The sequence below is a fragment of the Acinonyx jubatus genome, chromosome C1, assembly GCF_027475565.1.
Source record: "Acinonyx jubatus isolate Ajub_Pintada_27869175 chromosome C1, VMU_Ajub_asm_v1.0, whole genome shotgun sequence".
Classification (NCBI taxonomy): domain Eukaryota; kingdom Metazoa; phylum Chordata; class Mammalia; order Carnivora; family Felidae; genus Acinonyx; species Acinonyx jubatus.
The window spans coordinates 61269656-61297333 of NC_069381.1; the positions used below are offsets into that span (position 1 = coordinate 61269656).

At 38.4% G+C, this 27678-nt stretch overlaps 1 protein-coding gene across 3 annotated transcripts in view; it reads left to right on the plus strand.

Annotated features, from left to right (window-relative positions):
- The window catches only part of TNNI3K (TNNI3 interacting kinase), a 283164-nt gene that overhangs the window by 219883 nt on the left and 35603 nt on the right, over positions 1 to 27678 (plus strand). For 2 of the 3 annotated variants that reach the window (XM_027058869.2, XM_053214234.1), the window contains 2 exons: positions 6870 to 6929; positions 10000 to 10169. In XM_027058869.2, the coding sequence (XP_026914670.2) occupies positions 6870 to 6929; positions 10000 to 10169 (230 nt within the window). The remainder of the gene's footprint in view (positions 1 to 6869; positions 6930 to 9999; positions 10170 to 27678) is intronic. The other variant, XM_053214232.1, reaches the window with a different exon arrangement.

A 27678-nucleotide genomic window follows, 5' to 3' on the forward strand; every position in this document is an offset into this window, starting at 1 on the left:
TACAGATTACTTAAGAATTAAATTACTTCGTAATTTTTTTTTTTTTTTGCTCATACATTATCTTATTTAATTCTTTTAACTCTGCAACTCAATTTGAGGCTGAAAACCTGAAGTTCGGAATGGTTAATCAACTATCTAAAGTCGCATAGCCCTTCAGTATTTAACCTCACCATCTTTTAACTCTCTGTTAAGTGTTCTTTCTAGTGTGCAGAAGTTAATCTCAGGCACTGAATCTTACATAAGTACAAGCAAATTATTCTGTACAGATTTAGATGCCATACTTAGAAAGGGAGTCTGGAGGAGCATTAAGATCACAAGCTCTACCTAGCTTTGAATTCAGTTCTGCTCTTTACTGACGATAGTATCTTAGGTAAATTACTTCTTTTTTCTTTTATGCCTTTTCATGTTTGAAATAGAAATAATAACAAATGTTTACATTATAGAGCATATTGTAAAAATTCAATAGAATGTCCTATTTAATAAATGTCAAATTCTACCATTATTTTTATGCTCTTTCAGCCCTCCAATGAAATGTTAACATAATTTGGATATAATATTCCCCAAAGCCTATTTAATGTATTCTCTGACTGATTTGGGGAGGGGGAGAATATGAAACACATTTTATAATAAAAAACCCTCTATATGATAACATAGTTTGTGAATTAAATAAAATGTAAATAAAACATAAAATCATTAATTCTGTCATTCGTTCAACAATATATATTGAATGCCTTCTGTAGTCTGGACACTGCTAACATCAGTGGGAATAATGTAGTGACAACAGTAAATCCCTGCCCTCATGGGGCAGACATTCCATAAGAGATATAAACGACAAATAAAGAAATATGAAAATGGGTATTAAGTCGTCTGGTAATAAGAGCTATGAAATAAATCAAGCGAAAAAGGGAGCAGATAGCACTGGCTTGGGGGTTCTAAATATGGTGAACAAGGGAAAACTCTGATAAAGTAGCGTTTGAACAAAGACCTGGAGGAGGTGAAGGCACTGGTCAGTTCTGGTAGAGAGAATAGAGAGAATACTGAAAGCAAAAATCCATGGGAGCCCGGTGTGCTTGGCCTGAGGAGGTCAGCGTGACCAAGAACACAGTAGGAAGGGAAGGTCAGGCAGTCTAAGGGCAGGCTATGTGTGCCTTACAGATGAATGTAAGGGTTTAGGTTTTTATCCAGATCAGATGAGTGTAATTGGAGTCTTTTATGAGTGATATTACTTGATCTGTAGTACATTTTTAAATGATTATTTTGGCTACTGTGTTGGTTACTCTAGCTTTGTAATATAGTTTGAAATCAGGCAGCATGAGGCCTCCAGCTTTTTCAAGATTGTGTTGGCTATTTGGAGTGTTTTGTGGTTTCATACAAATTTTAGGATCATTTGTTCCATTTTCATGAAAATACACCTTTGGAATTTTGGTAAGGATTGCACTGAATCCATAGATTGCTTTAGGTAGTATGGACGTGTTAAGAATATGAATTTGTCCAATCCATGAGCACAGAATATCTTTCCATTTATTTGTGTATTTTTCAATCTCTTTCATCAACATCTTATAGTTTTCAGTGTACAGATCTTTCACCTCCTTAGTCAAATTTATTCCTAAGGGTCTTATTCTTTTCAACATAAGTAAAAATGGTTTTGTTTTCTTAATTTCGCTTTCTGACAGTCCATCACTAGTGTATAGAAATGTAACAGACTTTTGTACATTTGGTTTTGTATCTTGCAACGTCACTGGATTTTCTTATCAGTTCTAACAGTTTTTTGGTGGAGTCTCAAGGGTTTTCTGTCACGCCATCTACATGTAATATCATGCCATCTATAAATAGTGACAGTTTTACTTCTTCCTTTCCAATTTGGATGCCTTTTATTTCTTTTTCTTGCCTAATTACTCTAGCTAGGACTCCCAATAAATACTAGGTTGAATAAAAGTGGCAAGAGTGGCATTCTTGTCTTATCCCTGATCTGAGAGGAAAAGCATTGAGTTTTTCACCATTGAGTATTATGTTAGCTGTATGTTGGCTATCATGTTGAGAATACTTTTGATAGGCAAAGAACAGAAGCAGCAAAAGTAGTTACAAGGCAACTATACAACTACAAGAAAGAGATGATGATGGTTTAGATGAAAAATAGAGGTAGATTATGGATAATTTTTTATTATGATGCAATTTAATGTAACAAATTTGAGCTCAGACAAGCTATCCTGTGCAATGGAACATGTGAGGTAATCAGGAATAAATAAGGCATTGCTTATTCTCAAAGCACTTTCTAGTTAGTGACATAAACACATAAATACCTAGTTATAACACAAGGAAGAATGAAGTAAATCTAAACAAAGTTACAAAATTAATGTTTGGAATCACTTGAACACTTAACGAAGGATGTATCTTGTGAGTTGGGCCTTGAAGAGGGCAGAGGATTTCTACAGGCAGAGAATAAGAGTTAGATAATTCTAGTCTGAGAAAATAGTAACAATGTCCTACATTAGGCAAAAGACCTAATGTCAGTTCATTTTTTAAGCCTACCTGAGCTGCTTAGTCAACCCCATGCATATGTGGTCCAGAGGTCAGCCAGAGATTTAAACAGAGTTTATATGCAGATCCTGGGGCTCCCTTTCTCAGACTCTTTTCTTCCAGAATCTCCCCTCATTTTCTAGCAGGATTCTAGGATGGCCACCAAGATCCCTGCCCTCTGGTATACGTGCCAAGGATAATCCCCTCCCCTTAAATATGGGCAGAACTCATGAATATGATGAAATATTACTCCTATAATTATGTTTCTTCATATGGCAAAAGGAAAAGCATCCTAGGTAGGCCTGATCTAATCAGATGAACCCTTTAAGAGCAGAGAATGTTTCTCTAGTTGTCACAGAGGAAGAAGAGAAACATGTCCTTGCTGGCCAGGAAGAAAACAAATGGCCGTGTTGTGAACGACTTAATAGGGACTATGTGGCAAGAAACTGCATTCTCCAGAATCTGAGTCATCCCTGAATTACTATTGGCAAGAAAACAGCGACCTGAGTCATACAACCACAAGGAAATGAATTCTTAAAAAAAAAAAAAAAATTAACATGTATTTATCTTTGAGAGACAGAGAGAGAAAAGCATGAGCAGGGGAGGGGCATAGAGAGAGGGAGACACAGAATCCAAAGCAGGCTCCAGGCTCTGAGCTGTCAGTGCAGAGTCTGACACGGGGCTCGTACTTGTGAACCATGAGATCATGACCTGAACTGAAGTCAGACGCCCAACCAACTGAGCCACCCAGGAGCCCCTGAAATTATTTCTTCAATAACCAGTGATCTTAGAAGAGGTCTTGAGCCTCAGATGAGAATCACAGTGCTAGCTGACACCTTGATTTTAGTCTGGTGAGACCCTGAGCAAAGGACCCAGTTATTTTGCACTCAACTCCTAACCCATGGAAACTGTAAGGTAATAAATAGGTATCGTTTTAAACCAACTAAATTTGTGATAACTTGTTATAAAACCATAGCTAAAAAACTTTGATTGCCCTGAATTTTATCTTCTGGTTTTTTAAGCAACCAAGCCTGCAGGCTTTCATAAGAATTTTAATTGTTCCCTAAGACGTAAATGAGGTCTGCCCTTAGGGTAGGTGTTGTAAAAAAATTTTTAAAGCGGAAAACTTACTACATTCCTTTCCTTTTTTCTAATTGACTTCCCTCCAGAATCTACCAGCTTTTGTTCCCTCTCTTCTGCCTTCAGGTAGCTGTCTTTTATATTTAGTCCAGAGTTTACAGCTGTCTGGGGGAGGGTCCATCTGCTATAAATGCTATCTGACCATTCAGTTTCTGGATACCCTTTGAAAGCAGAATGAATGTGATTTCCTGGTAGATTAGGAGCAAGAGTATGACAAAGAAAGAAATTAGAGATTAGTCTATGGTTTTTGGCCTCTGTAAGTGAAAGGATGGTGTTGCCATTTACTGAAGCAGGGAAGACTATAAATATAAGAAATTGCATATGTGAATTTAGCCTAGGGAGTGTACTGGGCTAGATATAGATATTTGGGAGTTGTTTTTTAAAACCATGAGACAGAATTAAACCCTCAACAAATTAACTCTAAAGATAGATGAGAAGAGACCCAAAGCCTGAGTCCTGGTGCAATCCAGAATTTAAAGATAAAGAAGAAAAGCAAAATTAACAGAGGAGACTGAGAAAGAGCAAGTGAGGGAAGAGAAAAATAGTGAGAAGTAGTGACCTTAAATCCTATTAAAGAATGTTTCAGGCATAAATGAATGATTATCTGTATTTAATGCAGTGCCAAATAGGCTGAGCTTTGAAACTTAACCTTTGAATTTAGCAATGTGGAGACAGGTCTTTGTATCCTAAACAAGAGCAGGGTTAGCAAAGTGTTACAGGAGAAAACGTGATTTGGGTGGAGATCACATGGAAGGAATAAAGTAAAAGACTGTGAATTTAGGCAATTCTTTTGAGCAATTTTGGCGAATAGAGAAAATGGAGTACTAGCTTGAGGAAGAAGTGTAGTCAAGAGTTTTATTTTGTTGCTTATTTGTTTTTAAGATGGAAGAATTAATAGTATGTTGGGATTAAATAAAAGAAACATTGGTGATGCAAGAAAAGTAGAAGGGAAAATTATTGTTAGAGCAATACCCTTGAAGATAGGCAGGGATAAGAATTGGCCTCAGATAGAATCAGGCAAAATTCATCCATAAAAGTGGGACTGAAGGCAAATTATGTGAATTTAGGCATTGGTGAGTGGTCAATGTAGTAGTGGGAATTAGACATTTGAGGAAAGAGGAGAAGGTACAAGACAGGTCTGGAGTGTGGAAGAGTGAGTGAACTAAAAATGTGTAATCTCCCAAGGGAGTACTGAGGGTGCACTTGAGGTTAGAGTGAAATGATTTTTTTTTTTATTGTTGAGAAAGAGAGAGAGAGAGAGAGAGTGCACACATGTGTGGGCGAGGGGCAGAGAGAGAAGCGGGGGCTGACGGGATTCGAAGCAGGCTCTGCAGTGACAGCAGAGAACCTGACGTGGGGCTTGAACTCACAAACCATGAGATTATGACCTGAGCTGAAGTTGTACACTTAACCAACTGAGCCACCCAGGCTTCCCTAGAGGGACATGATTTTGAAGTAAGTCCAGTCAGGATGGATTCAGTCAAGATTGGGATTTTTCCCAATACTGTATAAAAGGCATGATAAGGCAAAGGAGTTGAGGTAGTATGGAAGAGAGTGATTATGATTGCCAGTGAAATCTAAGCTAAGCACAGGAAGAAACAAGGTGAGTAAATGACAGTGAAAAGGTGGTAAGATGAACAAAAAATAGGGGAGATTAGATGAAAAGTAGGTAGATAGATATGGACGTATGTATGTACATAGAAAATATTAACAAAAACATGTTTTTTTAAGGCTGAGTGATAGATACATGAAGGTTTATTGAATTGTTCTCTCATACTTTAGGGTATATTTGAAAATGTTCACAATAAAAAGTTGGTTTCTTAAAGTGGTAAGATGGTTTGTGTAAAGATTGTTGGAGTCAGGGTTTCAGAAGAAGTAAGCTAGAAAGAAAGGAGATATAGAGCCAAGATAGTGATCTGATGGAAATTGACAGATTGGAGACACTGAAGGGTTGCAGACCTTGTTAGTAACAGGGTCTATCTAGGGAGCTATGTGACTACCTACCAGGAAGGTGGGGTGTAAGATCAAGGCAGAAGAGGAGACAAAGGAACCCAGAGGTTAGACTATTGTGATGATGAGCTACATGGATATTAAAAGCACTAAGTAGTGTTAGCATGGCAGGAAGCCAAACACTAAAGCCTTCAAAGAATGGGGGAGAATGACTGGTGGGAGAGCTTGATGAACCGGTGGTTTTTAGAGGAGAAACCATTCGGAAGTTGCAGGAACAGTAAGGAAGACCCAGAACTCTACTCACCCCATCACCTCCCCCACCAACCAGAAGGTACCAGGAATATGCAAGATAAAACAGCTTCCACTTGAGTGGGCTCTAGGGGAAGTAGTGTCCTCAGGGGAGGGCTAGATATTAAGGGAGAAATTGTTCTACTAAGAATCTAAATTAGTCGGTTACTGCACCTGAATGTTAAATTGGGCTATCCACCTCCTGGCAGTAAAAGTTACATAAAGGAGAAATGATAGGTTATATAGTCCTTAGGATCTGACAAAAGGAGGCATATAATTTCTTCCAAAGAGAACAACACTTTCTAAAATTCCCAGAATTTTTTTCATAGATCCATAATCATTTTTGTATCCCTAGCAACTAGAACAAAGTTTGGAATATGATCAGAATACAGTAAATGTTTGTTTAAGCAGACTCATCTGACACAGAAGTTCATAAGGAACAATGTCTTTAAGGGCAGGTTTTTTAATATAAAAAGTTTATCTTAACCCTAAAATAGGATATAGTCACAAGGTTTCTATTGATCTTAGCTTTGAATCTGAGGTGGCATTTTTCAAAAATGAAGCTAATTATAAAATTTGCTTTAGTCGTTCTTTTCCTACAGACACATTGTACAGTATATTATAAGGCACTGAGATAGTTAACAGTTTTTAGTATTCACTTTTATTCTTTCATTTTGAAGAGGAAAACCTGCCATTTAAAAGCATGCAAAGCTAATTAAAGCTTTTCCACTATTTCATTATCTGAATGTAGTTGCAAATTCTGACTTAAAACTCTTATCAGAAGGAGACTCAACATCCCTCCCTGAACAGCAAATGAACATTCAATTAACACTTCAATACAAGTGTATTTTAAATAAAAATATACTTTATTGTTAATCTCATTCTTTACAAATGCAAATACCCAATTTTAAAATCCAAAGAGAGTTGCCTCCCTTTTATTCTTTGGGGGAAAAAAGTCTTTTCTTTATTTACAGGGAAGACCCGAATTTTCTGAAGTTGTTACCAAGTTAGAAGAGTGTCTCTGCAACATTGAGGTAAGAACTTTAGCTTCTGAAATATGTCCATAAAAAAAAGTCTTGAGTATCCAAGGGTGTTGGGGAATAAGTAAGATGGTGCTTCTAGAAAGATAGTAGGTATGGAGGTCTATAACTTCATTCATATTGTTAACCTATTCATTAAGTTTCTAGGGTGGACTAACTGAATCTATAGGGATAAAAACAAATCCAGCATGAATCTAGGCCTTTCCAACAAATAATCAGTCAGGCAAATGGACACAGGTATGCCCAGCTTTAAAATTAATATGTAAAAACTTGAAAATACAGTAGTGACCCCTGGGGGGCTCAGTCCCTTAAGCATCTGACTCTTGATGCAGCTTATGTCCTGATCTCATGGTTTGTGAGATCAATAGAGCCTGCTTGGGATTCTCTCTCCCTCTCCCTGTCCTCCTCCCCTGCTTGCTTGCAAGTGCATGCAATACATTAGAAGTTAATTGTTTAAATCAACTTTTTTCTATACAAAAGCTCCTATATACAGTGAAACATAAATTAAATTTTAAGCCACTGTGTATTTATGCTCAATAAGAAAGGGAAAATTATCACTAAAATTAGTGCATAAATTAATTGGGATGCATTGCTTTTATACCACACATATGTTGCATAAAGTGATATATGTTGGTAATCAGGCTAATGGAATTTTCTTCCCTTAATATCAAGGAGCTGTTTGCTTTAATTTTCTCTCTAATTGCCTTAATTTTCTATACACCTGGTCAGAAGATAGGATTTGAAAATAAGTAAGGAAGCTAAAACATGAGCACTAATTCAAAAATAATAATATATTCCCAAGGCAAATGAATGCTGCAAGAGAGGGGGGTGGATATCACACATATAGGCTCATATATACATATGCATATGAAGGGAAGGGCCAAAACAGGGGAAACAGCATCAACCCGAGATCGCACAGTGAAATTCCAAAGTGGAACCATCCCACTGTTTTTCCCTAAAAAAAAAAAAAAAAAAAAAAAAAAAAAAAAAAATCTCAACTTAGTGTCATTAGAACCCAGTTTATTGGGAAAGGGTTCCAGGTCTTCACTTACAGCCTGGAGTGAATGGCTCTGTCTCATAACTCTTTACCAGAACTTCTAAAAAGGAAGCCTTGTATGTAGGAAGTAGCTTCAGTCTCTGGACATTAAACTTTCATTCCTTTCTCTTTGGTCCTGAAACATATATATTTGGTGGGGCTTCAGCAGCCCCTACCAACAAGAGAATCTGCCAGAGGCCTTGAATGTTGAAAGACACTTTTAAGGCTTGAGTTCCAAGTGTCCCCTCACTCGGAACCTTTGAGTTTCCCAGGGCAAAACTGCTGGGGATATAGCCAATTAGATGAAAGAGATATCCAAGTCTGGGGAATATATCCAATTAGATGAAAGAGTGGATTCCAGAAACAAGAGACAATGGTAGGACTTCCTAAACTAGTTTGTCTTCTTATACTGACCAAGCCTCTTAGCACAATCTCCCCTCATAGAGAAGATGAATAACTATATGCAAGAGAACTTGCTGGACTGGGTTGTACTAAATAATGGACCCGATTCAGCTTTCAGGGGCTTGGTTTGTGGAATTCCATATCTCAGAAGATAAAATGATGGGACATGTCTAACAAGAATCAGTATAACATCACACACCAGGGTCAAAGAAACAACAGTAAGAATATCAAATGGTGGAGATATGGTTTAGGAGCATCATGAATGTCAATGGATAACAAACTCTGTGGGAGTTAGAATGTGAAGTAGCTGTCTTGCTACAGAATAAGGATGGGATTATTCCTCTCTCTTCTGAGATAGCCAAACAAAATAGTACCCAGTTTTGTCCTTTTAAAAGGATAATTATAACTGGAACACAAATTTTAGGGGAGAGATATCAGAATGATGAATGGATTGAAGTCATGTATGTAAGAACCAATTAGAGGAACCAGGGGTGTTTGTCCCAGAGAAGAGAAAATCAGGATGAGTCCAAGAGCTGTTTTTTAAACATCTGAAAAATGATCACATGCAAAGGGATTGGCCTTGTTCTCTATGGGCCAACAGATAGAAATGAAGGGTAATTAAGGTTTTTGTTTTGTTTTGTTTTGTTTTAATGAGAAAGAACTTTCTTTCTAATTGTCAGATCTGTCCTAAGATAAATGAACAGATCTGGAGGCAGTGAGTTCCCCATCACTGGAAGCTCCCCATCAGCTTACATAGCTAACTTGGAAAAGAGGCACGGAAAAGATTCAATCATTGAAGAGTTTGAAGGTTCATTTCAACACTGACATCACATGATTCTCAGAGCTTTACTTAGAAATGCCTTGGCTACTGTGAAGAGCCTAGAATTTACATATATTATATTTTTAAACCCAAGCCTACAGTCTACATGTCTTAGGAAATTATAATGTCAAAGCACTAATGTTCTCAGTTGGGTTAGGTAAAGTGCATAAACAGCAAGGTCGTCAGAAATTCAAGAAAACTACTCTCCTATTTTTTCTCTACTCCTTCTCATTTTCTTCCCTCAATACTCTTCTATTTTCTAGCTACATTTAACTATTTGTAACTATTTTTAAAAATTCTCTCCCAAAGACTCTCTTTAGTCCTCATGCTTGCCAGACATTAAAGCATCCTTCATTTTATAAAATGGATGTATTCTTGGAAAAGTGTATAAATTCATTTTATGTAAAGGAAATAATTTCATATAAAGGGGATAATTTTAAGCTACAACTTAAAGGAACTCTGCCATGAATCTTATCACCATTGTGAAAAATGTAATCTTTTAGCCATTAAATAATCACTTTTTAAATATCTATTTTATGAATCTGATTTGAGCCTACCATGTTTTCTGAAAGATGAGTGTAAGTTTAAAGGGCCAGCTCTCAGCATAGAACTGGGTCAAAAAAGTAAATTAAGTGAGCCATGTGTTGCCATCAGAGGCCGATAGGAAAAGCCAGAAGCAAGCTGAGATGAATAGAAATTAAAAATGAGAAATCCTAGAATAGAAAGCTAAAATAAATCTATATTCTATTCTTGCCCTAAGCCTGTTGGTTTTATTAAAGGATTGAAACTACCCCTTCTTCACTCAGCTGATGTCTCCCGCATCAAGTAACAGCAGTGGGTCTCTGTCACCTTCCTCTTCTTCTGACTGCCTGGTGAGCCGTGGAGGGCCTGGCCGGAGCCATGTGGCAGCTTTACGAAGTCGTTTTGAGTTGGAATATGCTCTAAATGCAAGGTCCTATGCTGCCTGGTCCCAAAGGTGAGTAGCAATCTAAGCAACAATCTCACAGTCCAGATGAATTCCAGAATCTCATCAAGATAGTTATCTGATGTGGTTAGTATCAATGGGGGGTTTACCACCCCATGCCGAACTTTGAAGTAAGAGGATTTAGCCCATTTTTCTTATAATATTATATTAATATTATGGGACCAAAAAATAGGAATTCTGTTATTTGTTAGTTTAGTAATTCTAAGTTTCAAGTAACAGCAGTTAACTCTAGCTTAAGTAAGAATTGTGTAGCTACAGCAACAAAGGGAATTTATTGAAAGTATTTTGTGGTTATCTTATGGAATCCAAGGAAGAATTCCTTGTGTGGCAACCAAGAAACAGCTTTAGGATCTGAGCACCAAAGGTTCAGCACACTGAGGATTACTCTATGACCCAGCAATTCCACTCCTAGGTATATACCCTAAAGAATTGAAAACAAGTACTCCAACAAATACTTGTACTCAAATGTTTAGAGCAGTCCTATTCACAATAGCCAAAAGGTGGAAACAATCCAAATATCCATTAACAGATGAGCAGATAAACAAAATGTGGTACACACACAATAAGATGTTCTTCAGTCATGCTACAACATGGATGAACCTTGAAAACTTGCCTTCATTGGAAAGACACCAAGCACAAAGACCACATGTTATATGATCCTATTTATATGAATATTCAGAATAAGTGTGTGAGTCAATTCAGGCTGCCATAACAAGATACCACAGACTGGATGGTTTAAATAAGAGAAATTTACTTTTTCACCAGGGGAGACTGAAAGTCTGAGATTAGGGTGCCAACATGGTCAGACTCCAGTGGGAATTACAGATGCTCATCTTCCCTGCTCACAGATGGCCTTCTTCTCACTGTGCTCTCACATGGCAAAGAGAGCTCTGCAATTTTCACCTTTTTATAAGGGCACCAGTCCTGTAGGATCAGGACATCACTCTTCTGACCTCATTTAAACTTAATCACCTCCTTAAAGGCCCCATCTCCAGTATCCTCACATAAGGGGTTAGTGCTTCAACATACGAATTAGGTGGGAGGGTGACACAACTCAATCCATAATAGGTAATATGTAAACCCATTATAAAAAAAAAAGAAAAGATCAGATTGGTAGTTTCCAGAGGCTGGGGTGGGGATGGGAAATTAGGAATAAAGGCTTAATGAGTACAGGGTTTTGTTTTGGGGTGATGAAAATATTTTGGAACTAGATAGAGGTCATTGTAAAACACTGTGAATGCACTAAATGTCACCAAATTGTTTACCTTAACATGGTTAATTGCATTTATATAAACTTTACCTTAAAAGAGAGAGAGAGAGAGAGAGAGAGAGAGAGAGAGAGAGAGAGAGAAACTTAACTAAAGGAGCAAGTCAGAAAAAGAGGGAAAAAAAGTTCAACATTCTTCCATAGCAAGCTCTGCCATTTACATGCCCCTGTTCCTCTCAATAGGAGATCTTTTTGTCTCTCAGCTTAATTGTAAAGCTTCAAGAAGCGATATATTAGTTATGTAGTGCCATAATAATTCTTTATAAAATGCATACCAAAATTCAACAATATTTGATCATAAGCTTTTATTTCTTGCTCATGTGCCTGTGAACTGCTTATTGGTGGGCTTGACTCTGAGCACAGATTTTATCCAGGGCTATTCCACATGTCTTTCTCTGTCCTCAGACCAGCAGCTACCTGAGACATGTTCTTCTCATGGACAGAGGCTAGGAATTCAAGAAGACAGACCCAGCTTCACATGCTCATTTAAAGCCTATGTTCAAGTTGCATCCTATGGCATTCTATGGGCCAGCTCTAGGGGCAAGTCACATAGCTGAGTCCAACATCCAATAGGAAGAGAAAATATATATACACAGCCTCTAATAGAAAGAACTGAAAAGTCACATGACAAAAGGCATAGATACAGAAACCATAATGAATTAAGAATAAATGGAGTCTGCCATGAGAGAGAGAATGTGATTGGCCTTTTTTGGATCAAATGGCCCCTGCTGGTATAAACAACATGATTGGAGTGGCCGTGGGGTCATATTTCATTAATATAAGCATGGCTGCCGGGAACCCCTGTTCTGGATGGGAAACAGAAAAGGCGTTTACTTGTAAGCTGAATGGATACCCTACTGCATATATACTGCAACCTATGGAAATCTGGAAAAAAATGGCTTAAAATATCTGTTCTTCTGCATGAGCTCCTGAGCATTTACACATGAGCTGCTCTACATGTATACTCAGGCACACATATAAATGCCTACACACTCACTCACACTCTCCATCATCAGAGTAAGAAATTTTACCCTGAAGATGGAGAAGGATTATCTGGAGTTATCAAGGATCTTATACCATACACAAATTGCTCATGTTGCTTTTTTAGCTGTAGTTATTATACTCTAGGTCTAACAAAAGAGTGGCAGCTACAGCTATGAAGAGATGGGAATCTGAATCATGAAGCCTTTAATCTACAGAATGTCATAAAATTAAGTATCAGCAGGTTGATTGATAACCAGGCAAACTGGACACAATTCTTTATTAGATTCCAGTCTCTTATATAATTTCATAAAGGGCCCATAGGCCCAAGATTAGATTAGGCTCAGTCACAGCATTGTCTTCTAGTTCCATTTGGTCTTCCTACTCTTTACTTGTGGTTTTAAAATGAATTCTCTGAATGGTCAGATTTTGATATTTCCAAAGCACAGTCACCTGAAGTATGTCTACTCTGAGGCAGAGGTTAAGAGGATAAGTTGTGGAGTCATACAGACTGAGGTTCACTCTCAGCTTTGCTATTTACCAGCCCAATGACCTTAGGCACGTTTCTTAAGTCTTATACATAAAATAGAGATAATAACACCAGCTGTTAGGATTGTTATTGAGAGAGGCAGTATTGTCACAGGAGTGAGTGATTGATTAAAAGATGTCAGTAGACCCAAGCAAAAAATATAAGTTCCAGGAATGTAGGTAAGTCACACAATTTACAATACAGAGACAGCTACACAGCACGGGAGGCACAGGTGTGCTCCCAATCGGGTGAGTTGGGGGTGGAGGGAATACAACTTCTCTGGCCTTCAAGAACCCCGAGAAATATACCACTGCTAATAAAACTGCTCAAATGGGGTGGGAAAAACCCGTCAGGTTTTTTGAGATGTTCCTTTTGATAGTCTCATAAGATTTCTTCTACCTTTCTGGCCCTTCACAACTGTTGCAGAATTCTGCTAAGTCTTTGGCTCTCTACTTGGTTCAGGTTTCTCTTAACAATGTAGTACATCCTGAGTGTTTGCTGTGTGGGTGCATTGAATGTCAGTGTGTTAGCTGTACTATCCCTCCAGCAAGTTCAGTCTCTGGACTGCTTGAAATCAACTACAGAAATAGGTGAAGCATTTAGCTAAGCTGTCAGATTCACTAAAATAGGAATCATGTCTGTTTTATTCATAACTCTACCCCTAGTATCCAGCAGTATGGTTGGCATAAAGTCGATACATAGTAAATATTTGTTTCATAGATAAAGATTTGGATACATTGGCTCAACAAATTATAATTGTTATTAATTTTAAACATAATCAATGAAAAAGCTTAAATTTCTCTGTGCTTTCCATTTATATACCTATCACTATTGAGTGCATGCTGCATGCTGGATGCTATTTTAGACACTGAGTTGTCATCTCAGTAAACCTTAGGAAGTAGGTATTCCAATTTTACAGATGAGGAAACTGAGGCTTAGAAAGGATAAGTCACTTGCCTGAGTTTATGGAGGCAGAGCTAGAATTCTCACCTAAGTCTCTTCTATGCTTACTGAATTTCTCTGGCACAGGAGTTGGCACTTTTCAGAAGCTTGATATATTTTGCCAATACTCATATTTGTTGGACTTCTTCCAGTTTCTTCTGGAAGTCGGTCAGGGAAAGAATTCAGCTACTTCTCCTAAGCCTGCCTTTTCAGCTTTTATATATGAAAGACAGAGCAAGTGAGACCAGAGATCAATAGGTTCTTAAAGTCAAAGAGCCTGAGGATACAGGAACTGATGGAGTAAGCCCAGCAGGGCCACGAGTTTAACAGCCTGCAAGACAGTGGCTCTCCACTCTGGCTGCACGTTAGAATCACCCGGGGAACTTTTACAAGTACCAATGCCCAGGACTAATTAAACCAAAACACATGGGGGTGGCACCCAGACGTCAGAAGCTTGTAACATCTCCCAGATGATTCTAATATGTATCTCTGAGTATGAGAAGCACGCTAGAAGAGAATGCTACAGTGCTAACCTGTCAGTCACTCCAGGGGAAGGGGATACAACCAAGGGGATAAACAAGGAGAGGCAAGTGAGAGCAGAGGTGACCCAGCAGCTGTAACCAAAGGATATCGTTTTGAAGGTTGACCACCTGTGTGGCCTCTCCCAGAAATCCTTGCAGTGTGCTAGTGACTGCTGATCTAAGAGGCATCCTAACTCGTTAGAATCACACAGGTGGAATTTTTAGCCTGGCATCATGCTTTTAAGAGAATGGTGTAGTCCTAACTAATGTATGCTTCCAATTCTGGGTCTCACAGCCCTCAACAGTGCCTTTAAAATGGTGCATTTATTTTTCAGTTTTTGGTTATGAAGTTCATAGCCTGTACTTTTATGATGCATGATTTGGTGATGGCTTTGGTTGTTGTTCCTTTGCATATTTGTTTTTAATGATTATTGTTGTTCTTCCTAAAATAAATGTCAAGGTGGGAAATAGATATTTTTTCCACAGGTTATAGGGATTTGCCAGTTCCTACTGAAACCACAAATTGCTGAAATCTGAGATTGAGGAAGGCGCTTCTGAAGTACTGCCTCTTTTAAAATATTTTGTGTCTCTAGATATATTTGGAAAACTAAGCATGTGGCACTTGCTCCTCCCACTGGGTATGAAATCTCTCCCATCTTGTACATGGATTACATCATGTAAATTTAGAAATGACAAAGTGATACACAACCTTTCAGATGCGAAAACCAATTAGTGTTTGTGTGGGGCTGGGCTCTGAGAATAGAACGCCACGACCTAGTTAGCTGTCCAGGAGAAGAAAACCAGAGATCCAGGGACTGCAACTGTAAAACAGATACATTTGGAATTAATTTTTCACATTACGAAAGGGTCCATCAAAAGGTTCCTTTAAATAGAAAGCTTGCCGAGTGCACTTGGAATGCAATTTAACTTATAAAAGTTGAATGTAAGTTATAAAATTTTAATTTACACATAGTTTTTCCGGAATGCAGCAATTGTGTAAGATGATAGCACCCTGAAACTGATGTTCCTGGGAGGAATGAAAAAAAAAAAAAGGAGAGCGGTGAGAAGAGTGTGGCTATTTGCTGTTATGGAGCAGAATGTTTATCAAGTACAAGCAATAGCGTCTCCTTCTTATTAGCAAATGTCAAGACTCTCTTTTTAATCTACCACCTCTCCTACATGCATCTTTGTACTGAACCTTCCCTCAGGCTCTTCGAATGTGCTCTTCCATTCTTCATCCCCATTTCATCCCCAATTTATTTCTCTCACCAGCTCACCACAATCAGCAATCTCAACACTGCTCATGAGCACTTTCAGCTCCTCCTACCTTGCTTCTCTCGTCTTCATGAGTTTTCTTGTGATATCATATTAACCCTCAGCTCCAACTCTCACACACACACAGACTCACACACAGTTAACCCCCCAGTCCTTATGTCTCACATGACCATTCTGCTTCCTTTGTCTTTAACTTCTCTCCCCTTCCGGCTTTCTTCTGGCCTTGATCCACTTAACACTCTACTGCCAGCATGACCTTTCCTTCTGTAGAACTCCTGTTACATCATTACTCTACTTTGAAACCACCAATAATTCTCCATTACCTCTAAAATTAAGTGAAATTATGTCATCCCGGAATCCAAAATGATCAATGGTACGTTTTCCAGTTACACCTCCTGCTGAGTATCATATGTTCCAATGATTCTAGGCAGAGAGTGATACGGTCACTTCTCTTCTCAAATGCATGCTAGGAGTTTGGGATCTGTGTGAGGCACTTTTTGGTAGTCCCAGTGACTAAAGGAGGTGCAACCAGTGTTTAGTTTGGCTAAGGCCAGAGTATTGAACTTCCTACAATGTTTTGGACAATTCCACAAAATAAAGAATTATTCTGTACAGGGGTACCTGGGTGACTCAGTTGGTTAAGTGTCTCACTCTTGGTTTCAGCTCAGGTGAGAATCTTGTGGTTTGTGGGATCAAGCCCTGCATCAGGCCCTACATTGACAGCATAGAGCCTGCTTGGGATTCTCTCTCTCTCTCTCTCTCTCTCTCTCTCAAAATAAATAAACTTAAAAAAAATTATCCTGTATAAAATAGCAATAACATCCCCAGTAATGCACACTGTTAGACAAACTAGGAGTTCTACTATGTCCCATACATACCCTGTGTTGAACCTATTGTTAACCTATCCCCATACCCTGTATTTTTTAACCTTGACACCCCCCAATCTTGTCAAAGTATTAATAAGCCATCAGTAATATCTCAATCAGTTTAATCACTAGATCATAAGGGAGGCTTTTCTGGGGCTACCCCATCGTCACCCATGCCTTACTATGGGTCACAGAATTTTGTGCCACTTCATGCACTTACATGATTTTGTCTCATAATTATTTATTTTTTTATTCTCCATTAACCCATAAACACTTCTAGGACAAAAATTGTCTTCTCTTTTGGTTTTATTCAGATGCCTATAATATCTCTTTTATAATTTAACTGTGGATGGTGAATACTAAATATGTTTATTTATAATAAATTAGAGGAATCATTAGTTGGGCTATGAATGCCATGCTTTGTATTTCTGCATTTTAAGTGAGTAAAACTCTACCATTCAGAGTTTTTGGCCCCTACATTCCTATCAAGTTCAGATATGTTCTTATCCAAAAATAATGAACCGCCAAATCATTCAGACCTCTTTCTATACCACTCTGTCACCATTAGAGTATTAAATGTCTACCCACATTTTTTAATGAACAAAAGGATAGAATGGAGGTATCTGAACTCTGTGAGGAGAGAAGTGACTGATCCATTCATTCCCAGTGTGTTTGTAAAAGAGAGAGATTGCTATGAGTTAAGGTATTTAGGAGAGGTCTCACTGAAGATGGAGATGTTGTCCAGGTATAAAGAGAACAGGATGAACAAACATGAAATAATGGTTATAAACTTTCTTTCCTTCTTTCCTAAAAAGGAGAAAAAAATAAGCATCCCTTCCCCAACTGATCTGTAATAGTAGTTCTTTTATTCATCAAGGATCTACATTTAGATAGATCTCTTTTCAGCTTTTATATTCTGTCCTATTAGAATATTTGTTTATCCCTATGTCAACAATTCACAATTTTAATTACAGTAACATTTTTAAAGTCTCGATATCTGGTAGAGCATGTCTCATCTTGGCTATTCTTGATTATTCTTGGATTTTTACTCTTCCATATAAATTTTATAATCAGCTTGCATTTTCCACACACAAAAAAGTAAGATTTTGATTATATTTTTTCAAGTTTATTTATTTTCTTTTAGTAATCTCTACACCCAATAGGAACTCAAACTCACAACCCTGAGATCAAGAATCTCATGCTTTTCTGACTGGGCCAGCCAGGCACCCAAGATTATAGACATTTTAAAACTGTAGATCAATATTGGAAGATCTGACATCTTTATGATATTGGGTCTCCCTTCCCATGAACTTGGTGCATTTTTGCATTTATTTAAATGCTCTTTAAGATCTTGTAGTTAGATTTTATAATCTTCTCTGTAAGGTTCTTATATACTTTTTGTCATATTGATTGTTACATTCATTGATTGCTGAAATAATTGGAATTCGTTGCTAACATATTATTTTATTCTCTCTAGTTTTTCTTTTTTCTCACCCTATCCTGTTTTTGTTTGTTTGTTTGTTTTTCTTTGGATTCTTTGAATATGCACTCTGTTTTTCGATTCTTGGTGGGCACCCTAGAACTTTAACATACTTAACAAGTTCTATAAATTTAATATATGTTATTAAAATAAAAGATCTCCCAAACAAAAGGTTTTAGAGCATTTTAGTTGCAAATCATTCCCTCCTGAATTATCTTATATTTATGTCCATTGTTTTCATTTCATCATGATTTTTTAAAATTAAAAAAAAATTTTAATATTTATTTATTTATTTATTGAGAGACACAAGAGATGAAGGTGAGTGGGGGAGGGGCAGAGAGAGAGGGAGTCACAGATTCCAAAGCAGGCTCCAGGTTCTGAGCTGTTAGCATAAAGCCCAATGTGGGGCTCAAACTCATGAACGGCGAGATCATGACCTGAGCCCAAGTTGGATGCCTAACTGACTGAGACACCCAGGTGCCCCCATCATGATTTTTTTTTTATTCTACATCTTAGGTATTATTTTATTGTTTTATCCAACTATGGTTCATTTTGACTTACCCATATTTACTGTTTCATTATTAATTGTGCTTACATTTCACATCTTCCTTCTACATCATTTTCCTTTTCCTCAAATACATCTTTAAAAATTCCTTTAACATGACTGTTAGAAGTGATCATATTAAAACACCTTTATTTTCCCTCTTTCTTGAAAGATACTTTAGTGAATATGGGATTTGAGGTGTTTAATTACTCTTCCCCTATACCTTCAAGATGCATTCAACATGTTTCTAACTTTCCTTGCTGCTGGTAAACTTTCATCTGTGGATCTAATTCTTTCTTTTATTTTCAATCTATCCTTTACAACTGCTGTTAGAACTTCTCTGTGTCTTTGGTATCCTACAGTTTAACTATGTTGTGTATAGTAATAGATTTAATTTACTTATCTTGCTTTGAATTTGTTGGGTGTCCAGAATCTGAGAACTGGCATCTTTTTATACATTCTGGATAATTCCTCACCACTGTCTCTTCTACTATTTTTGTACCCTATCTTCATTTTAACTTTCTGCAACTCTAGAAGTTTTTTAGATATTCTCACTCTATTTTCCACATTCCCCAACCTCTTTACATGTGTTTCCCACCATTTACTTTTTCTTTGATGCCTTCTGGTAATTTCTTCAAATCTATCTTCCAGTTCACATAGTCTCTCGGTAACTAGATCTAACATGTTGTTCTATTCATTGCACTTCTATTTCGATTGATTTCTAATTTCTACTCCATATCTAGAAATTGTGTGGGTGTGTGTGTGACAATTTTGAAAGTCTCATGTTTCATATACATTCTTTTAATTGATTATTTTCTTTCTTCAAACACATTTACTTTATATTCTATATCAGAATGTCTGATATTTCCCATCTCTAATCTCTACCATCTTTATAGTCTAATTATGTAGTTTGTTGTTTTTGCTAATTCTTGCTCCTGGTTTCATCACATATTTAGACCTTTGTGTTTCTACTGTGAGCTCATCTTCCTTGGAACTTTATCTCTGGAAATTTTTTTGGCACTTATTTGGTGTACACGACATCACAGATGCTTTGTGTTTCTTCTTGCTAATCATATAGGTACACTAACCCCACAGAACCACTTTAAAACTTCAACTTATAGTTTTACATAAAACACATGTAGTACTATTTCTATTTTAAAACTTGGGTCTTTGTGGACTGTGGATGGGACTTCTTAAGGTAAATGTTTCATTTTTAATTTTTTTTTTTCATTTTACCCGGAGCCAAAGATGAAATAGGACACATATCCTCTGCTCTCTTTATGCAGGGTGGATTTTACTTTTTCTGGTTCACCCTGGGGTTGTCCTTTGAGGATTTTAGCTTTATACCAGTGTTTCTTATTTGATCTCCCACCTTGCTTGAGCCCAGTCTGTGTTTTCCCCCCATGTGGTTCAACAAAATTCAAGCTTTAGATCAACAGGAATCAGTATCTTCATAACCCTTACATTGACCTGGAAAATTTTGGCCAGTCATTTACTTTTTCATTGGTATCTACATTAACTGTAAATATCATGAGAGCATGAACTTCTCTTCTTTTTGATGCTGTCTCTCCAATACTTAGAACAGTGTCTGGCATATGGTAGGTGCTAAATACCCCTTTGTAGAATGAATGAATGAATGATCATGATAGGTCTTCACAAACATTAACGCCATTTAATCCTCACAACAGTCTTATAAATAGGCCTCATGGTTTCCATTTTTTGGGTAAAACAACCTGAGACTCAAATGGTTTATGGAATTAGTATGAAACTAGATAGTGGGAAAATGGTAGTTAATTGCTGAACCTGGGCCTGCTGTCGGGTTTCCATTACACCATGCTATCTCTGGATACTAAGCCTGACCAACATGTCTGAACCATCCGTAAGAAGCAGAAGCTTGTATCCTCTCATTTGAGCTTTCAGAGTCAGCAGCAGCAAGCTACCTACCTCTAAAGTTCTGCCAGCTCTAATGGAACATAGAGCACTCTCAGTCTACAGCCAGTACAACGTGTGATGGAGGGAAATTGTCCCTTCTCACTCCCACTACCTCTGATACTAGCCACTTTACCTCGGCCTATGCCTGCTCATAACAGACCTTTATAATCAGCTGTCTGCACTGATATAGCCTAACATGAACACAGCAAAGTCCACATCTGCTGCCTCATCCACCAGCATGCCATGGCCTAACCCTGCCCTCTCTATTTTCTTTAATCAGATTTCTGAAAACGAGCCTGACTCCTTAGCCACATTTCAAAGGCACAAAAACCATTCAGAACATTAAAAAAGACAAACTCTTTCCTTCTAGACACCATGGGACCAGTTTTGAGGATAACTCCACTTTACTGTGATTCCTTTATTGCATTATATACATTGCAAAACTAGACCTTTTTTTTTCATTTCTTCATTATATATTCTCTAGTACAGCAGTCAGTTGCATTCACTGTAATTTTTTTAAGGAATCTTTTAGCTGACATTTTGGGGCAACAAGTAGCCTATCTAACAATGAGGGTTTCAAGAGTTTCTTAACCTGGAAATGAAACACCACACTTTCTCACTCATAAACACAATCCTCTAGCCAGTCCTAAATTGGAATAATTTTAAGATTTATAAATGTAAGGAATAATAGAAAGATATCATCTTTGATTTCAGAACTCTTATTAAAGATTGTTGGTTTAGCCACCTGGGTGGCTCAGTTGGTTAAGTGTCCAACTTCGGCCCGGGTTGTGATCTCGCGGTTGGTGAGTTCAAGCCCTGCGTTGGGCTCTCTGCTGTCAGCGCAGAGCCTGCTGCAGATCCTCTGTCTCCCTCTCTCTCTGCCCTTCCTCCACCCCCTCTCTCCCTCTCTCAAAAATAAATAAACGTTAAAAAAATGCATGGCATCAAAGAATTTACAAAAGACCTCAGTGTGTATCAGAGCCTCACAGCAGTATCTACCTCTCACTTCAGCAATGTCTTCTAAGTTTGTAGAAAGAGTTGTCTTGGCCAGTTCTATGGGCTTGCTCACATTGTTTGTATAATGAGGACAGGAAGATGTTGCTTGCCTCATCTAGGGACAAGAAAACTTTTTTTCTCAGGATAGTTATCAGCCACAGGATGTGTAATTTTTGTGACATCCACTTGCTGAAGGTCAGTTATCAAGCTCATTAAGGGTCCACACTGAAAAAATATAAAAGCCAAAGAGAGCAGCTAGAATCTAAGCAAGTGCCATAATGCCTGTCAGTTGCCTTTTTTCTCTTTCTTTTTAAGCTCAGATCTTTTCAAGGTGCCCATAAGTTTTTCTAATTAACAAAAGCAGAAAATTTCTTAATGCCACAGGGTATGGGGTCGAGAGAGAAAATACACGGCTATTCACGTTGATACGAGGGTGTGAAAGTACTCTATATACCTCCTCATTATGTCCCCAAATGTCATCTAATAAGGAGGGAAGATTAAAGAAAGAGGAAGAAAGTGGAGAGAGCTTCTACGGGAAGTTAAAACTATTTCCTCGAAGGGCCAAACAACAAGCACAGCTGTTTATATTTACAAACCTCTTTACCACAGCCCGAGGTGCCCTACCCAGAAAGCACTACAGTGAAATAAGCAAACGATTCCCATGTGTACACATACACACAAAAAAAGTGGAAAGAAAACTATAAATTGATTGTTCATGCCCTCTGCATTTTATGCTGCTGCTCTCCTACAAATCATCAGAACTGGAAATCGTCTGTGCTGCAATGTGATAGAGCTCTGTGTAAGAACTTTCTTTCAGCTGATGTGAACCTAGAGCAATCAATCGTATCAGTGGCTCTTGCCTAGTTGCCTTGCTCTCTAGCGCCACCTAGCAATCAGTTGACAAACCACACGTGGGGCCTCCAGCCTATCTGACTGCTGTACTGAGAGGCTTGGAGATTTCACACTGAACAAAGGCATTCAGCCTTAAAGTTAGGAGCCTGTGAAAAAATGTCAGCCCTTTCCTCCCGTTCCTTGACTTTTAAAACCACCCTAGGGTGGAAACAACGCTTTTCTATGAAAAATGTAAAAGAACACCAAACAAAACACTGTTCAGAAGAGGAAGTGATGAAAAACGGGAAATTAATAAAAGTGAAAATATGAGAAGCGCCCTATGTGTGTAGAATTGGCACCTTTTTATGAGTCTTAAGGACCTGAATGTATGGTCAGGCATAAAAGATTTATATGAAAAGAGCAAGCGAGTGACATATCTAGGTTACAACACGCACTTGAGAGAGAATGAGACGCAGCTCTCGCCGTGGCTATTCTGATGCTGTATTTTCATGTTCTTTTCTGTCCTCCAGCACTGCCAGTTAGCAACCTAAAATGGGCTCCCTGGTAACCCAAAGGGCGAGCCTGAGTGCATTTCACTCTTCGTGTTTTGTAATACTAATTAACTAATTCCCAGCCACCAGAAGGGAACCTGCAAAGATTCGCCAGAGGCAAACTGCTAAATAAATGGTGACAGATTTCTCAGTTTTCAATTAGATGAAATGACATATTGGGACAACGAATAGCCCGACTTTCTAATGATGAGCGTTTTATGAGTTTTTTTTTTTTAATTATTCCTGGAAATGAAGAGAAACCCTGGCCCTTTCTCCATTCATAACCAAAACGAGGGCCCAGACCCACTCTTGGGTACACCAAAGCATACATCCTGCCTTTGGCGGTGACATTTGTTTAAGACCGAAAGTAAGACTTGGTCCAAAAAATGCTGCTTTTGAGACTGCTTCTGCTCTACTGAAATGTCTGACAGGCCACAGCACAGGGACCAAAGAGAACAACCGGCCTAATTAAATCTGTACAGGCAGCACTGAACGCTGTTCACCAGCCGTGACTCCAGCGCTGGCCCCGCCCTGCCCCCTCCTGACTCCAGTGTTTGTGCTGCGAATCTCTTGCTAGCATGGCAACTGTTGCTATGTTTGCAGTAATAAGAAGTGGGTGATGCTGGTGTGTCTGTAATGATTCAGATACAAGAGCAATGATTTCTAAATGGATTTCTGAAGCAGCTCTTACAATGGCTGTGCACCGTGTAACAGGTTTAATTCCTCCCAGACGTTTTTTCTTCTTTTCACTTTCAGCACCTTCCATGTGGACTAATTCTAACCCTCCTATAATGCAAAACTAGCAACATCCTTCCTTTTCCTTGCTAGTATTTGAAACAAAGTTTATTGTTAAAGAAGACATTTCACAAGTTATTGTTTCTCATTATCTCCTTGGCAACTATGAGATTGAGTTTTTCTTGGTATGTAGGTAAGCAGCTAAAACAAACAAAAAAATTGTGGACCCAGACAAAAGAGAAGTCTTGTATTCACCAGAGTAGAAAGAAAAATCTCTACCATTAATATTTGTGATGTTAGCTGAGCATTTTCTATTAATGAGCAGATGTTTTAAAGGCCTCAATTGCAAAGAAGTACAAAAAATTCATTAGTGGATATATGTTTACCTTCCTGAATCCTCTTCCAAAGAATCAGGAAAAAAAAAAAAAAAAAAAAAGGAAGGAAGGCAGGAAGAAAGAAATCTTCATTTTTTGGCCCAACCAAGCACCTATTTGCCAGCCAGTGTTAACTGCCCCCGCCCCTACTTATCACTGGATGCCAGCACAGCCCACACCCTTGAGATAAGGCCTTGTTCCTTGATGGCAATATTAACATGGCAAAAAAAAGGGAGAAGAGAAGACACATTATGTGTTTTGATTACTTACTACCTGCCAGACACTATTGTGCCTTTTTTCTTCGTCAATCATATCACTGACTTATCACAACTCTTCTACAAGGTAGGCACTATCTGTCTGTATTCCACAAATGAGAAAACTGGAATACAGAAAGAATAAATAGTCTGCCAAGGCTTTGCACCTAGTAGACAGCAGGGCCAAGACTGAGCCTCGATCACTCTCACTGCAAAGCCCATGGTATCTCATCACTTCCTGAGCTGCCGTAATGTGAAACAGAGAGTTGCTCTCATACTGATCAGCTGTGTGGCATGGACAAGTCCCTTCCTTAGGAAACCCAAGGACCTGGGTTGGGTTTCAGGATCCTCTTCTATCCTAATGCATGTGAACTGGACCCTTGCTACTTAAGGTGTGGCCCCCAGACCAGCAGCATAAACATCACCTAGAAGCTTGTCAGAAATTCAGACTCCCAAACCCCACAGGGACCACCGAATCACAATCTGCATTTTAACATGACTTGTGAATGTACATTAAAATTTAACAAGCACAGGACTTACCTAACTCTGGGAACCTTTCTAGCTCTAGTATATTTGGAATGTTGTCCCCTCATCTCTATATTTCTAGATCCTACTCCTCTAAGCTTGCTTCACCTTTCCTTACAAACTTTCGTAATCCCATCTTTATGCTTGATGAAAAGATTTTTCTCTCTCGTAACAAAAGTCTCATTTACCTTAATTCTTACACTTTCTACTTAGTATCATGTCTATTTGTAGGTTCCTATGTGTAGGCAGAGCCATCCATGTGAAACAATTTTATACCTGTAATGCCAACTGGCATAGTACATTACACTAAAGAAAACATGTTGAAAGAAATGTTAAATAAATCATTATATGAATTTAGTTATAGAGATCATATAGTGCACTAATCATAAGATCCCTGTATTGTCCACTATGAATATTTCAAGGCAATCACACTCCAATAGTTCTATAAATACGGATCCAAAGAAGCGTGCAAATTGTACACATAAGAGCAGTTTTCAAACTTCCTCACCCCACTCCTACCTTTTTAGCACACAAATACATTAAAGATTCAATTAAGACCAAGCTCAACTCCAAGTTCTCTCTTCCAGGAAGTTTCCCTGGATGCCCTCACCTGGTTAGATACCCATCATGGATTGTTGCCATCTTATCTTGTGCATACTTCATAGAAGCACAGAAACTATATTATAATCATATAATTATGTCAGCTGCCCCCCACACACAGACACATCATACATTCCTCAAGGTCAGGAATTGTGTCTTTATTTGTGCATTCTTAATATTTATCACAATGTTTGGCATATAGTAAGTGGTAGGTATATGTATATTGAATGAATGAATGAATCAATCAATCAATCAGTGCAAATGTTTTTACTCCAAAATATCATTTTTTTGCTCCACATTAGGGTTTGTTGACACCAAGAACGTGGAGAAGCACTGTCTGTGGTGAGATTTAAGAGGTACTTGTTTTAGGGGCACCTGGGTGGCTCAGTCAATTAAGCATCCAACTTCAGCCCAGGTCATGATCTCAGGGGTCCTGGGTTCAAGGCCAATGCTAGGACTCTGCTCTCAGCACAGAGCCCACTTTAGATCCTCTGTCTCCCTTGCTCTCTGCCTCTCCCCCACTCACTCACTTGCACTCCCTCTAAAAAATAAATATTTTTTTAAAAGACTATAAGAAGTACTTGTTTTAGCCACAGTGACATTCTCTACCAATATGGCACTTTAATTTAGTATCACGTGAGCTAGTTGTCTAGGCATATAAGCCCTGAGACTTAGGAACTCAATGGTCTTTGGGATACCAAAGGTTGAAAATTGAATCAGTGTTTGTTTCCTCTCTCAGTAAGTTAGTCATCCATTCATTCAATAAACATTTACAGAGTGCCTACATTGTGCCAGGAGTTTATAGGGATTGGGGATGTCAGGAAGAGTACATAAGTATAATCTTTCTTTCCTTTCAGTAGTCTAGTCTTAAAAATATACCCCAAATGTATATATAGTACAATATGATACATACAGTTAATGGGCAGGTGACTCTTGGGTCATGTGAACACAGAAGGAGGTATTACCGAGAATAAGGAGAGAGAGGCCATTCACTGGCCTGTAGGTGTGCACATCAGGTCACCCATTTGTCCTTCTCTGGAAAGAACAGTGAATTTGGGGAAGAAGAAGAACACTCCCTAGTAATGAATCTGTGGTAGGGAGGAGAAACACTGAAAAGATAGAATGGAAGAGGAGGAAAGTCGGTGGGGCACAGACTCACTAGTGGCGCATGGTAAATTTAAACAGGATTTACAGGAGAAAGTTATAAACAGAGAAATATCCAAGTGCACACAATCTCTTGAGCTCATATCATCCCTCAGAATGGTCTACTCTCTAGAAGGATCCTATGCTTTTACTCTCTATATATTTAAAAGGAAACTGGAGCAGGGAACATCTGGGTGACTATTTAATGATGAAATTCCCTGCCTGGGGTGAGAAATAGTTTTGTTAGAAAAGTAAAGTCACTAGTGCTGACCTCTACTATCTTGGACATAGGAAGCCAGCCCTTTTTCTTTTCTTTTCTTTTCTTTTCTTTATTTTTCTTTTCTTTTCTCTTTTTAAGTTTGTTTATTTGTGTGTGTGTGTGTGTGTGTGTGTGTGTGTGTGTGTGTGAGAGAGAGAGAGAGAGAGAGAGAGAGAGAGAGAGAGAATTCCAAACAGCCTCTGCACTGTTTGTACAGAGCCTGGGCCAGGGTTCATGGGACTCACAAGGCTTGATATCACGAACTGTGAGATCATGACCTGAGCCAAAATCAAGAGTGGGAGCTTAACTCACTGAGCCACCCAGGTGCCCCAGGGAGCCAGCCCTTTATTATGCTTTTGAAAAGGGAAAGCGAAAAGCCTTCAGGGACTATCAGCTCTCTCTTGTAAAGATGGTGTCAGGATAAGGAATAGGCAGTGGGAAGGGAGAGAGATCATGTTCTTCCTCACCTACTCAATACATCATTAGTTACCTAATATCTAATTAGTCAGATTTCAGCTAACACTAACGTATCAGGTAGGAAAGCTTTCAGCTGAAAATAACGAACTCAATGATAGTTATTTAATAAAGCAGGAACTTGTTTTTCACACATAACAAGAAGTCTGGAAGAAGGTATTCATGGGCAATCGTTCTGCTGCTCCCTGGGCCATAGAATACCCAGGTTCATGTTCTCCCCTTCATCATGTTCAGCATATTGGTCTTTCTCATGTTTGTAGCTACATGGCCACAGAATGACCGCAACAGCTCCAAACATAATGTCTTCACTTAAAGCAGATGTAGGGGATGAGATATCACCTCACACCTGTCAGAATGGCTAAAATCAACAACACAAGAAACATCAGGTGTTGGTGAGAATGTGGAGAAAAAGGAACTTTTG